This window comes from Pongo abelii, chromosome 2 (assembly GCF_028885655.2).
Source record: "Pongo abelii isolate AG06213 chromosome 2, NHGRI_mPonAbe1-v2.0_pri, whole genome shotgun sequence".
In the NCBI taxonomy this organism is placed as follows: Eukaryota; Metazoa; Chordata; class Mammalia; order Primates; family Hominidae; genus Pongo; species Pongo abelii.
Window position 1 is genome coordinate 155,992,458 of NC_085928.1, and position 14,512 is coordinate 156,006,969.

The 14,512-nt window shown below is 36.6% G+C and overlaps 1 protein-coding gene across 5 annotated transcripts in view; it reads right to left on the reverse strand.

Annotated features, from left to right (window-relative positions):
• Positions 1-264: 264 nt before the first annotated feature.
• LOC100457304 (phospholipid scramblase 2) overlaps positions 265-14,512 on the reverse strand; it is a 53,409-nt gene continuing 39,161 nt past the window's right edge. For 3 of the 5 annotated variants that reach the window (XM_054552808.1, XM_063722259.1, XM_054552809.1), the window contains 2 exons: positions 8,851-8,914; positions 359-610 (listed from right to left, as the gene is read on the reverse strand). In XM_054552808.1, coding sequence (XP_054408783.1) covers positions 8,885-8,914 — 30 coding nt within the window. In that variant the 3' untranslated portion in view covers positions 359-610; positions 8,851-8,884. Of the gene's footprint in view, positions 611-8,850; positions 8,915-14,512 lie in introns of all 5 variants that reach the window. The other 2 variants (XM_024244719.3, XM_063722260.1) reach the window with 2 other exon arrangements.

Below are 14,512 nucleotides of genomic sequence, written 5' to 3' on the forward strand. Positions count from 1 at the left end.
AGTATGTCTTGATTGCAAATAAATTTTTTTACATTAAAAGTATATTCTCTTGCCTCCAACTGATTTCTCCTTCTGGAATTCTTATTGTGCATGAATTTAAATTGACATATTTGTTTGCTAGGTCTTAACTTTTTTCTTTATATTCAGTGTTTAATCTTACTTCTGGGAGAATTTCCAAAACCTATTTTTTAATTTATTGTGTTAGCTATCTACTTTATGCAATCTGTTGTCCTGGTGCCTCCATCATACTTTAAAATATGGTCATCATATTTTTCAATTTTATTAAAATTTGGCACGTCAGAATGTTCTTTTTTCTCTATGCCTGTTTCAGAAACAAATACACACCATTCTCTCAAATCTCACTAAAATTCAAATTAAGCCTTTTTTGCAATACCTAGTATTTTTATTAATTAACTTAATAATTGTTGATGTTTGATGATTTTTCTCCATGTAAATATTCAATGCGAAATGTTTATCTAGTATTTGAATTTAAATGAGTTCCACAGATGGTGTGCGAGTTTTTCCTCACGTCTTCCTTGCACAGTAGAAGAAGGAAGGAACCGTTTAGATCAGTTATAGTTTCATTTTGCCTAGCCAAAGATCCGGAATCCTATGCAGAGAGAGAAGAAAGGAAAGTAAGACATGGCTGTAAAAGAGATAATGTCAGTACCTCTAATCCTCATTTTGGGTTGGTTTTGCATCTGACTGCCATATTTGCAAGCCCTCCCCTTCTCTAATTGGCACAACTAAAGCTACATACAAATACCTCCACTTGACTTGGCATACTGTCTGTACTAAGCATATGCTAGAGATGAGTGCCCTGGGTACCCTTCATCATTGGAATCTGGCATCTGATGAATTATTTAGGCTGCTGGGAGGTCATCTAGACATTGCTTTTTCTGTAGCTCCACTGTCATACCAATGTTCTCATCCATCATTTGCTATTTGGGGTTACTGGCTTTGGTAGAGTTCTGCTGGTGGTAACACTTATGGGGAGAGTGACTGTTGGAGTCTGACGAAGATGAAAGGGATACCCTTATTTCCTAAGCACACTTTTCTTTGCATGAAGTAAATTGTGAGTTGGCTGTCCCCTGTCTCAATTCAATCTTCCCTACAAAACAAATTACAAATGGCTTTAAGTTTCTGACAGCTGGAAATCCTAGTTTCCAACACTGGTACAGATTTTACTACAAAATATTATATGTCTTCCCTCTCTTTTTTAATGCTGAACTTTGTTGAAAGTGAGAGAATAAAAAATTTAAACTATGTCAGGATAACATATCTCACTGTATTGGAAATCACACAAAAATATAATAGTATATACCTGAATGGCTCTGGGCAACTGAACACTGTTCTAAATTGCTGATGGGAATTCATAGAGAAATGAATTCTATGGAGGATAATTTGAACAGATATTCTACTTTTCAAATCACTTCTAAATATGCACTAGGAAAAAATATAAAATATGTATGCCTGTTTATGCATGAAACCGTACTTGAAATAGTAAAAAATTTCAAGGAAAATGACAGTCCAATTGTAGGGAATTGTTTGAAGAAACCATGACATAGCCACTTAATGACATACTATGCAACTAGTAAAAGGAATGAAAACATCTCTATGTACTTACGTAGACTTTTATATATATCTTACAATATAATTTTGCCCTGAAAATGTATATATCCTTGATATATACAAAAATAGAAGAGAAAATTCAATCCCTAAAAATTAAGAACAAATGGAAACAGATGATTTTATTTATTTTTACAAGAAAATCATTTCATTTTGTTTTATTTCCAATAGTGATTTAGTTGTTCAATTTTTCTTTTGCTGTGCTCTTTTTAAAGGTGATTTTATTTATTTATTTATTTTTATTATTATACTTTAAGTTCTAGGGTACATGTGCACAATGTACAGGTTTGTTACATATGTATACATGTGCCATGTTGGTGTGCTGCACCCATTAACTCATCATTTACATTAGGTATATCTCCTAATGCTATCCCTCCCCCCTCTCCCCACCCCATGACAGGCCCTGGTGTGTGATGTTCCCCATCCTGTGTCCAAATGTTCTCATTGTTCAATTCCCACCTATGAGTGAGAACATGTGGTGTTTGGTTTTCTGTCCTTGCTATAGTTTACTCAGAATGATGGTTTCCAGTTTCATCCATGTCCCTACAAAGGACATGAACTCATCCTTTTTTATGGCTGCATAGTATTCCATGGTGTATATGTGCCATATTTTCTTAATCCAGTCTATCATTGATGGACATTTGGGTTGGTTCCAAGTCTTTGCTATTATGAATAGTGCCGCAACATACATACGTGTGCATGTGTCTTTATAGCAGCATGATTTATAATCCTTTGGGTATATACCCAGTAATGGGATTGCTGGGTCAAATGGTATTTCTAGTTCTAGATCCTTGAGGAATTGCCACACTGTCTTCCACAATGGTTGAACTAGTTTACAGTCCCACCAACAGTCCAAAAGTGTTCCTATATCTCTACATCCTCTCCAGCATCTGTTGTTTCCTGACTTTTTAATGATTGCCATTCTAACTGGTGTGAGATGGTATCTCATTGTGGTTTTGATTTGCATTTCTCTGATGGCCAGAGATGATGAGCAGTTTTTCATATGTCTGTTGGCTGCATAAATGTCTTCTTTTGAGAAGTGTCTGTTCATATCCTTTGCCCACTTTTTAATGGGGTTGTTTGATTTTTTCTTGTAAATTTGTTTAAGTTCTTTGTAGATTCTGGATATTAACCTTTTGTCACATGGGTAGATTGTAAAAATTTTCTCCCATTCTGTAGGTTGCCTATTCACTCTGATGGTAGTTTCTTTTGCTGTGCAGAAGCTCTTTAGTTTAATTAGATCCCATTTGTCAATTTTGGCTTTTGTTGCCATTGCTTTTGGTGTTTTAGTCATGAAGTACTTGCCCATGCCTATGTCCTGAATGGTATTGCCTAGGTTTTCTTCTAGAGTTTTTACGGTTTTAGGTCTAACATTTAAGTATTTAATCCATCTTGAATTAATTTCTGTATAAGGTGTAAGGAAGGGATCCTATTTCAGCTATCTACATATGGCTAGCCAGTTTTTCCAGCACCATTTATTAAATAGGGAATCCTTTACCCATTTCTTGTTTTTGTCAGGTTTGTCGAAGATCAGATGGTTGTAGACATGTGGTATTATCTCTGAGGGCTCTGTTCTGTTCCATTGGTCTATATCTCTGTTTTGGTACCAGTACCATGCTGTTTTGGTTACTGTAGCCTTGTAGTATAGTTTGAAGTCAGGTAGCGTGATACCTCCAGCTTTGTTCTTTTTGCTTAGGATTGTCTTCACAATGCGGGCTCTTTTTTGGTTCCATATGAACTTTAAAGTAGTTTTTTCCAATTCTGTGAAGAAAGTTCATTGGTAGCTTGATGTGGATAGCATTGAATCTATAAATTACCTTGGGCAGTATGGCCATTTTCACGATACTGATTCTTCCTATCCATGAGCATGGAATGTTCTTCCATTTGTTTGTGTCCTCTTTTATTTCGTTGAGAAGTGGTTTGTAGTTCTCCTTGAAAAGGTCCTTCACATCTCTTGTAAGTTGGATTCCCAGGTATTTTATTCTCTTTGAAGCAATTGTGAATGGGAGTTCACTCATGATTTGGCTCTCTGTTTGTCTGTTATTGGTGTATTGGAATACTTGTGATTTTTGCACATTGATTTTGTATCCTGAGACTTTGCTGAAGTTGCTTATCAGCTTAAGGAGATTTTGGGCTGAGACGATGGGGTTTTCTAAATATACAGTCATGTCAATTGCAAACAGGGACAATTTGACTTCCTCTTTTCCTAATGGAATACCCTTTATTTCTTTCTCTTGCCTGATTGCCCTGGCCAGAACTTCCAACACTATACTGAATAGGAGTGGTGAGAGAGGGCATCCCTGTCTTGTGCCAGTTTTCAAAGGGAATGCTTCCAGTTTTTGCCCATTCAGTATGATACTGGCTGTGGGTTTGTGACAAATAGCTCTCATTATTTTGAGATACATCCCATCAATACCGAGTTTATTGAGACTTTTTAGCATGAAGGGCTGTTGAATTTTGTCAAAGGCCTTTTCTGTATCGATTGAGATAATCATGTGGTTTTTGTCTTTGGTTCTGTTTATATGATGGATTATGTTTATTGATTTGTGTTATGTTGAACCAGACTCATATCCCAGGGATGAAGCCCACTTGATCATGGTGGATAAGCTTTTTGATGTGCTGCTGGATTCGGTTTGCCAGTATTTTATTGAGGATTTTTGCATTGGTGTTCATCAGGGATATTGGTCTAAAATTCTCTTTTTGTTGTTGTGTCTCTGCCAGGCTTTGGTATCAGGATGATGCTGGCCTCATAAAATGGGTTAGAGAGGATTCCCTCTTTTTCTATTGATTGCAATAGTTTCAGAAGGAATGGTACCAGCTCCTCTTTGTATGTCTGGTAGAATTCGGCTGTGAATCCATCTGGTCCTGGACTTTTTTTGGTTGGTAGGCTATTACTTATTGCCTCAATTTCAGAACCTGTTATTGGTCTATTCAGGGATTCAACTTCTTCCTGGTTTAGTCTTAGGAGGGTGTATGTGTCCAGGAATTTATCCATTTCTTGTAGATTTTCTAGTTTATTTGCATAGAGGTGTTTATAGTATTCTCTGATGGTAGTTTGTATTTCTGTGGGATCGGTGGTGATATCCCCTTTATCATTTTTTATTGCATCTGTTTGATTCTTCTCTCTTTTCTTCTTTATTAGTCTTGCTAGTGGTCTATCAATTTTGTTGATTTTTTCAAAAAACCACCTCCTGGATTCATTAATTTTTTTGAAGAGTTTTTTGTGTCTCTATCTCCTTCAGTTCTGCTCTGATTTTAGTTATTTCTTGCCTTCTGCTAGCTTTTGAATGTGTTTGCTCTTGCTTCTCTGATTCTTTTAATTGTGATGTTAGGGTGTCAATTTTAGATCTTTCCTGCTTTCTCTTGTGGGCATTTAGTGCTATAAATTTCCCTCTACACACTGCATTCAATGTGTCCCAGAGATTCTAGTATGTTGTCTTTGTTCTCATTGGTTTCAAAGAACATCTTTATTTCTGCCTTCATTTCGTTATGTACCCAGTAGTCATTCAGGAGCAGGTTGTCCAGTTTCCATGTAATTGAGTGGTTTTGAGTGAGTTTCTTAATCCTTAGCTCTAGTTTGATTGCACTGTGGTCTGAGAGACAGTTTGTTATAATTTCTGTTCTTTTACATTTGCTGAGGAGCGCTTTACTTCCAACTATGTGGTCAATTTTGGAATAAGTGTGATGTGGTGCTGAGAAGAATGTATATTCTGTTGATCTGGGGTGGAGATTTCTGTAGATGTCTATTAGGTCTGCTTGGTGCAGAGCTGAGTTCAATTCCCAGACATCTTTGTTAACTTTCTGTCTCCTTGATCTGTCTAATGTTGACAGTGGGGTGTTAAAATCTCCCATTATTATTGTGTGGGAGTCTAAGTCTCTTTGTAGGTCTCTAAGGACTTGCTTTATGAATCTGGATGCTCCTGTATTGGATGCATATATATTTAAGATAGTTAGCTCTTCTTGTTGAATGGATCCCTTTACCATTATGTAATGGCCTTCTTTGTCTCTTTTGATCTTTGTTTGTTTAAAGTCTGTCGTATCAGAGACTAGGATTGCAAACCCTGCTTTTTTTTGTTTTCCATTTGCTTGGTAGACCTTCCTCCATCCCTTTATTTTGAGCCTATGTGTGTCTCTGCGTGTGAGATGGGTCTCCTGAATGCAGCACACTGATGGGTCTTGACTCTATCCAATTTCCCTGTCTGTGTCTTTTAATTGGAGCATTTAGCCCATTTACATTTAAGGTTAATATTGTTATGTGTGAATTTGATCCTGTCATTGTGATGTCAGCTGTTTATTTTGCTCGTTAGTTGATGCAGTTTCTTCCTAGCATCAATGGTCTTTACAATTTGGCATGTTTTTGCAGTGGCTGGTACCGGTTGTTCCTTTCAATGTTTAGTGCTTCCTTCAGGAGCTCTTGTAAGGCAGGCCTGGTGGTGAGAAAATCTCTCAGAATTTTCTTGTCTGTAAAGTATTTTATTTCTCCTTCACTTATGAAGCTTAATTTGGCTGGATATGAAATTCTGGGTTGAAAATTCTTTTCTTTAAGAATGTTGAATATTGGCCCCCACTCTCTTCTGGCTTGTAGAGTTTCTGCCGAGAGATCCGCTGTTAGTCTGATGGGCTTCCCTTTGTGGGTAACCCGACCTTTCTCTCTGGCTGTGCTTAACATTTTTTCCTTCATTTCAACTTTGGTGAATCTGACAACTTTGTGTCTTGGAGTTGCTCCTCTCGAGGAGTATCTTTGTGGCATTCTCTGTATTTCCTGAATTTGAATGTTGGCCTGCCTTGCTAGGTTGGGGAAGTTCTCCTGGATAATATCCTGAAGAGTGTTTTCCAACTTGGTTCCATTCTCCCCATCACTTTCAGGTACACCAATGAGACATAGATTTGGTCTTTTCACATAGCCCCATATTTCTTGGAGGCTTTGTTCATTTCTTTTTATTCTTTTTTCTTAAACTTCTCTTCCCACTTCATTTCATTCATTTCATCTTCAATCACTGATACCCTTTCTTCCACTTGATCGAATCGGCTACTGTGTGCATGCATCGTGTAGTTCTCTTGCCATGGTTTTCAACTCCATTAGGTCATTTAAGGTCTTCTCTATGCTGTTTATTCTAGTTAGCCATTCATCTAATCTTTTTTCAAGGTTTTTAGCTTCTTTGTGATGGGTTTGAACATCCTCCTTTAGCTCGGAGAAGTTCGTTATTACTGATCATCTGAAGCCTTCTTCTCTCAGCTCATCAAAGTTATTCTCCATCCAGCTTTGTTCCATTGCTGGCAAGTAGCTGCATTCCTTTGGAGGAGAAGAGGCCCTCTGATTTCTAGAATTTTTAGCTTTTCTGCTCTGGTTTCTCCCCATCTTTGTGGTTTTATCTACCCTTGGTCTTTGATGATGGTGACGTACAGATGGGGTTTTGGTGTGGATGTCCTTTCTGTTTGTTAGTTTTCCTTCTAACAGTCAGGACCTTCACCTGAACATCTGTTGGAGTTCGCTTGAAGTCCACTCCAGACTCTGTTTGCCTGGGTATCACTAGTGGAGGCTGCAGAACAGCAAATATTGCAGAATGGCAAATGTTGCTGCCTGATCCTTCCTCTGGAAGCTTCTTCTCAGAGGGGCCCCTGGCCATATGAGGTGTCAGTTGGCCCCTACTGGGAGGTGCCTCCCAGGTGGGCTACTCAGGGTCACGGACCTACTTGAGGAGACAGTCTGTCCATTCTCAGATCTCAAACTCTGTGCTGGGAGAACAACTACTCTCTTCAAAGCTGTCAGACAGGGACATTTAAGTCCGCAAAAGTTTCTGCTGCCTTTTCTTCAGCTATTCCCTGCTCCCAGAGGTGGATTCTACAGAGGCAGACAGGCCTCCTTGAGCTGCAGTGGGCTCCACCCAGTTTGAGCTTCTTGGCTGCTTTGTTTACCTACTGAAGCCTCAGCAATGTCAGATGCCCCTTCCCCAGCCTCGCTGCCACCTTGCAGTTTGATCTCAGACTGCTGTGCTAGCAGTGAGTGAGGCTCCATGGGCACGGGACCCCCTGAGCCAGGTGTGGGATATAATCTCCTGGTGTGCCATTTGCTCAGTTGGAAATGCAGAAATCATCCATCTTCTGGGTTGCTCACGCTGGGAGGTGTAGACTGCAGATGTTCCTATTTGGCCATCTTAGAACCTCCTCCTTAAAGGTGATTTTAAAGGAGGTAAATGTGTAGGATCGAAATGCCACCTGAAGGGGTTATCCAGTCTTTTTTTAATAACAAAAATAAAATATTCAAAAATTATATCAGTAAATTTTACTTTAGGAATTTGATTTTTGGCATAAAATAACCGAAGACTACTAATGAAGTATGCTTTGTAAAGATACACATATTTTTTACTTCATTTACACCTGATTAATCTTGTAACTAACATATTCTGGGAATGATAGAATACAGGAGCAAACCATTCCATGTGGTAATAAACAACTTCAAAAGTGATAACAATACCAAATTTTAGAATGAGTCTGTCTTTTGGATAGACTCACACAGTCATGTCTTTCTTTATTTACTGAAAACCATAAAAAATTGCTAATTTATCATGTAGTCATTATGAAAATCTTATTTATAGTACTAGGTTAGCTGATAGGAGAAGTTAAATATAGTGTGCTTTTCTGAAGATTAAAAAATACTCCAACCTGGGTGACAGAGCTAGACTCCGTCTCAAAAACAAAAAAAAATTCACATTTACTTTTGCTTGAGAATATGCATATTAAACATTTAGCATGGTAAAAGAAACTGAAATTGTGTCAATTTTTAAGTTGCTTTCTGAGTACACAGTATTTGCATATTAATTTTTACTATAAAATAAATTATAACTAGCTTTAAAAAATAAAATATAATGATACATTAAGACTCCTTTAATAAGGCTTTAATTTTTGCTTATAAAATGGAAACCCAGACTATAATTCAAGTAGTCTTTCAAAGGAAGTTTTGTATCTAAATTTAAAAATTCCTATATTCTTTTCCCCATATATACAATGAATAATCTAATAAAGTATATAAAACATTTATAACCCAGTGATAAATAAAATAAATATTAGAATTTGAAAAGTGAAATTATATACTCAGAGCTACAAGCATCACAGCTTAACTCACACAGGTGTAAGTAATTTAAATAAAGAAAAAAAAACACTGAATTTTTCTTTTAGATAATCCTAATCAACACAGACTTCAAATTTCCCGAGGAGACTTACATTAATCCACTTCCACACTCTGACATTCCAGTCATTACCTAGTTCTTTCAAAAAACATGTAGTCCTAGATAAAAACAAAAATACAGAAATGAATTCTCAGAAACCAAAGAGAGATCAGATGCAGAAATGCTAAGGGATCTGATGAAACACAGTTAATTGTCTGTTAAATAAGAAAAATTAACTATAATAAGTAATGTGAGAAAAGTCTACAGGTATAAGATCTCTACCTTCAGCTATCTATTTTAATAGAAACTAAATCCTATAATCCTATTTATTTATTGACACCTGCATTAATTTAATTAATCCTATGGCAATTTCTGTAAATGTCACTTTTATCCTCCTGAAATCATCCTTTTTCAATCTTTCTTATTTAATGTTTTGCAGTCCTTCTCTAGTAATATAACTCTTCTTGTAATCTGAATTCATTCCATGTACAACAAATTAAGAAAACAATTCCATTTACAACAGCATCAAAAAATATTAAATACTAAGGAATACATTTAACCAAAAAGGCAAACATTCTGTATACTGAAAACTATAAGGCAAACTGAAAAAGGCACAAATAAATGGAAAGATATTCTGTGTTTCTGCATTGGAATAATTAATATTGCCAAGATGGCCATACTACTGAAAGGGAACTACAGATTCAATGTCATCTCTCTCAAAATACCAATGAATTTTTCACAGATATAGAAAAAAATAATCATAAAATTTGTGTGGAATCACAAAAGACCCCAAATAGCCAAGCAATCTTTAGCAAGAGAAACAAAGCTGGAGGCAACATACTACCTTATTTCAAAATATATTACAAAGATATAGTAATCAAAACAGCTTGGTACTGGCATAGAAAGAGACACACTGACCAATGAAACAGGAAAGAAAGCACAGAAATAAACCCAAACATTTGTAATCAATTGATTTTTGATAAAGGTACCACCATCACACAATGAGGAAAGGACAGTACCCTTAAATAATGGTGTTTTGAAGACCAAATATGTATACAGAAGAATGGATTTCGACCCTTATTTCACACCATATACAAAAGTAAAATTAAAATGGATTAAAGACTTAAATGTAAAACCTGTACTGTAAAATGACTAGAAGAAAATATAGGGGAAATCTCCATGATATTGGTTTGAGAAATGATTTCTTGGATATGACCTAGAAAGCACAGACAGCAAAAGCAAAAAGAGACAAAGGGAATTGCCTCAAGTTAACAAGCTTCTGCACAGCAAAGGAAGCAATAAACACAGTAAGGAGACAGCCCATGGATTGGGGGAAAATATTTGCAAACCATATATCTGATAAGTGGCTATATCCAAAATGTATGTTGAACCCTTTTTGCTTCTCTGTGATAAATCCCACTCACTCATGATGAATTATCTTTTTCATGTATTGTTGATTTTGACTTGCTAGTATTTTGTTAAGGATTTTTGGATCAATGTTCATCAGGCATATTAAACTGTAGTTTTCTTTTTTAAATATGTCTTTGTTTGGTTTTGGTATCAGAGTAATACTGGCCTCATAGAATAAGTTTGCACGTATTCCTCCCCCCTCGATTTTTCAGTAGCTTGAGTAGGATTGGTATTCATTCTTTAAATGTTTGGTAAAATTCAGCACTGAAGGCACTGGGTCTTGGGCTTTTCTTTGCTGGGAGACTTTTTATTATGGCTTTGATCTTATTACTTATTGCCTGTTCAGGTTTTAGATTTTTTCATGGTTCAATCCTGGTAGATAATATGTGTCTAGAAATTTATCCATTTCTTTTAGGTTTTCCAACTTATTGGCATACAGTTGCTGATAGTAGTCTTTAACGATCCTTTGATTTTCTGCAGTATCAATTAAAGTGTCTCCTTTTTCATTTCTGATGTTATTTATTTGGGCCTTCTCTCTGTTTTCTTAGTTGGTCACGCTAAAGGTTTGTTGATTTTGTTTATCTTTCCAAAAAACCAATTTTTACTTGTTGATCTTTTTGTATTTTTTTAAATTTCAATTTTATTTATTTATTTTTGCTCTGAACTTTATTATTTCTTTTCTTCAACTAATTTTGAGTTCGATTTGCTCTTGCTTTTCTAACACTTTAAGATTCATTGTTAGGTTATTTATTTGAACTTTTTTCTACTTTTTTGATATGGGGGCTTATTGCTATAAACTTTCTTCTTAGTACTGCTTTTGCTGTATCCCATGGCTTTTGGTATGTTCTGTTTCCATTACCATTTGTTTCAATTAACTTGTTAATTTCCTTCTTGGTTTCTTCATTTACCCACTGGTAATTTAGGAGCATATTGTTTAATTTCCATGTGTTTGTATAGTTTCCAAAGTTCCTCTTGTTATTGATTTCTAGTTTTATTCCACTGTGGCCAGAGGAGATATTTAATATAATTTCATATTTTTAAAGAATCCTTAAGACTTTTTTTGTAGCCTAACATATAGTTTATCCTTGAGAATGAGCCATATGCTAATGAGACGAGTGTGTATTCTATAACTGTTGGATTAACTGTTCTGAAAATATCTACTGGGTCCATTTGGTTTATAGTGCAGATTCAGTTTGATGTTTTTTTGTTGATTTTCTGTCTGGAAGATCTGTCCAATGCTGGAAGTAGGCTGTTGAAGTCTCCAGCCATTATTGTATTGGGGTCTATTTCTCCCTTTACCTCTAATAATATTTGCTTTCTATATCTGGGTGCTCCAGTATTGGGTGCATATATATTTACAATTGTTACATCTTCTTGCAAAATTGACACATTATGTAATGTAATTATTGTTGCCTCTTTTTATAGTTTTTGCCTTAAAAGATATATTGTCTAGTATAAGTATAGCTAGTCCTGCTCTTCATTTTCATGGAATTTTTTTCCATCTTTTTATTTTCAGTCTATGTGTGTCTTTAGAGGTGAAGTGTGTTTCTTGAGGGCAACAGGTAGGTTGGGTCTTGTTTTTTTTTTCCATTCAATCATTCTATGTCTTTTGATTGGAGAGTTTAGTCCATTTATATTCAATGCCATTATTGATAAGTAAGGACTTACTCCTGTCATTTTGTTATTTTGTTTTCTGGTTATTTTTGTGATATTCTCTTCCTTCTTTCCTTCCTTCCTGTCATCCTTTTAGAGAAAGGGATTTTCTCTGGTGGAGTGTTTTAATTTCTTGCTTTTGATTCTGTATGTATCTTTTCTACGTTTTTGATTTAAGATTACTCTGAGGCTGGCAGATAATATCTTACAACCCACTATTTTAAAGTCATGGAAACTTAACACTGATTGCATGAACAAACAAAGAGAAAAATAATAAAAAATCTACACTTTAATTTAATTGTCCCATTTTTTAATTTGTTGTTGTTTCTATTTATATGTTATTATACTGTCTATGTCTTAAAGAGTTGTTGCAGTTTTTATTTTTAATAGGCTTATCTTCGAGTCTTTCTACTTAGCATATGAGTAGTTTGCACACTACAATTACAGTGTTATAATATTCTATGTTTATCTGTGTACTTACTATTACCAGTGAGTTTTGTACCTTCAGATAATTTCTTGTTGCTCGTTAACATCTGCTTTCAGATTGAAGAACTCCCTTTAGTATTTCTTGTAGGACTGGTATTAATGAAATTCCTCAGCTTTTGTTTGCCTGGAAAGTCTGTATGTCTCCTTCATGTTCAAAAGATAATTTTGTTGGATATACTATTCTATGATAAACGTTTTTTTCCTTCAGCACTTTAAATATGCCAAGCCACTCTCTTCTGACCTGAGAAGTCTGCTGCCAGATGTATTGGATCTTGCTTTTATGTTATTTTTTTTTTCTCTTGCTTCTTTTAGGATCCTTTCTTTATCATTTACATTTGGGAGTTTGAATATAAAATGCCTTGAGGTAGTTTTCTTTGGGTTAAATATGCTTGGAGTTCTATAACCTTCTTGTATTTGAATATTTATATCTTTCTCCAGGTTTGAAAAGTTCTCTATTATCCCCTTGAATAAACTTTCTACCCTTGTCTCTTTCTCTACCTCCTCTTTAGGACAAATAACTCTTAGATTTGCCCTTTTGAGGCTATTTTCTGGATCTTGCAGGCAAGCTTCATTGTTTTTTATTTTTAATTTTTGTCTCCTCTGTCTATTTTCAAATATCCTGTCTTTAAGCCCACTCATTATTTATTCTGCTCCATCAGCTCTACTGTTTAGAGACTCTGATGCATTCTTCAATACATCAATTGCATTATTCAACCCCAGAATTTCTGCTTGTTTCTTTTTAGCTATTTCAATCTATCTGTTAAAGTTATTGGATAGGATTCTGAATTCCTCCTCTGTGTTAACTTATATTTTGTTGAGTGTTCTCAAAACAACTATTTTGAATTCTCTGTCCGTAAGTTCACATATTTCTGTCTCCCTGTGATTGGTCCCTGGTGCCTTATTTAGTTCATTTGGTGAGGTCATGTTTTCCCGGATGGTCTTGATGTTTGTGGATGTTAATTCATGTTTGGGATTGAAGAGTTAGGTGTTTATTGCAGTCTTTGCAGTCTGGGCTTGTTTGTATCTGTCCTTCTTGGGAAGGCTTTCCAGGTATTCAAAAGAACTTGGGTGTTTTGATCAAAGTTTTTGGTTACTGCAGCCACATATACTTTAGTGGATACCCCAAGCCTAGTAATGCTGTGGCTCTTGGAGACTCATAGAGGTAATCCCTTGGCAGTCTTGGGTAAAATCCAGAAGCATTCCCTGCAATACCAGGCAGACTCTTGTTCTTTTCCCTGACTTTCCCCCAAGAAGGAGCGTCTCTGTGCTGAGCTGCCTAGATCTGGGGGAAGGGTGACACAAAAACCCCTGTGACCACCACCACTGGAACTGAACTGGGTCAGACTCAAAGCCAGCACAGCACTGGAATTGTCTAAGTCCTGCAATGACCACTACCTGGCTACCACCTATGTTCACTCAAGTCCCAAGAGCTCTACTATTGGCAAGTGTCAAATCCAGTCAGGATTGTATCCTTCTTTGCAGGGCATCAAGTTCCCTCATGGTCCTGGGTAGGTCCAGAGATACTGTCCAGGAGTCTGGGCCTGCAGTTGGGAACCTTAGGAATCTACTTGCTGCTCTATTCTGTGGCTGAGCTAGAACCCAAGTTGCAAGGAAAAAATCTTCCCATGCTTTTCTTCCACTTCCTTAAGAAAAAGTGTCTTTCTCCTTGGCCACCACCACCCCAGGCCCATAATACATACTGTTTAGCTACCATTGATGTTAAGTATTACCTAGCTTATACTTATGTTCACTGATGTTCACTCAAGGCCCAAGTGCTCTTCGGTCAGCTTGTGGTGAATTATGCCAGTCCTGAATATCTCCCTTCATGGCAGTGGGCTCCCCTCTGACCCAGCACAGGTCCATAAATGCCATCCAGGAGTCACAGCCTGGAACATGGACTCTAGAGCCCACTTGATGTTCTCTCCCACTGTGGCCAAGCTGGTATACAAGCTGCAAGACAAAATCTCTCCTCTTCCCTCTCCTTTCCTCAAGTAGGAGAGTTATCTCCCCATATCTGCCACAGCTGGGAATGTGCTGGGCCACACCTGAAGCAAGCATGTCTCAGAGTTTCCCCTAATGCCCATGGCAAGTACTGCCTGGCTACCAATAGGACAGACATTAAGACCCAAGGGCTCTTTAGTCAGCAGGTGATAAATCCTAGCAGGACT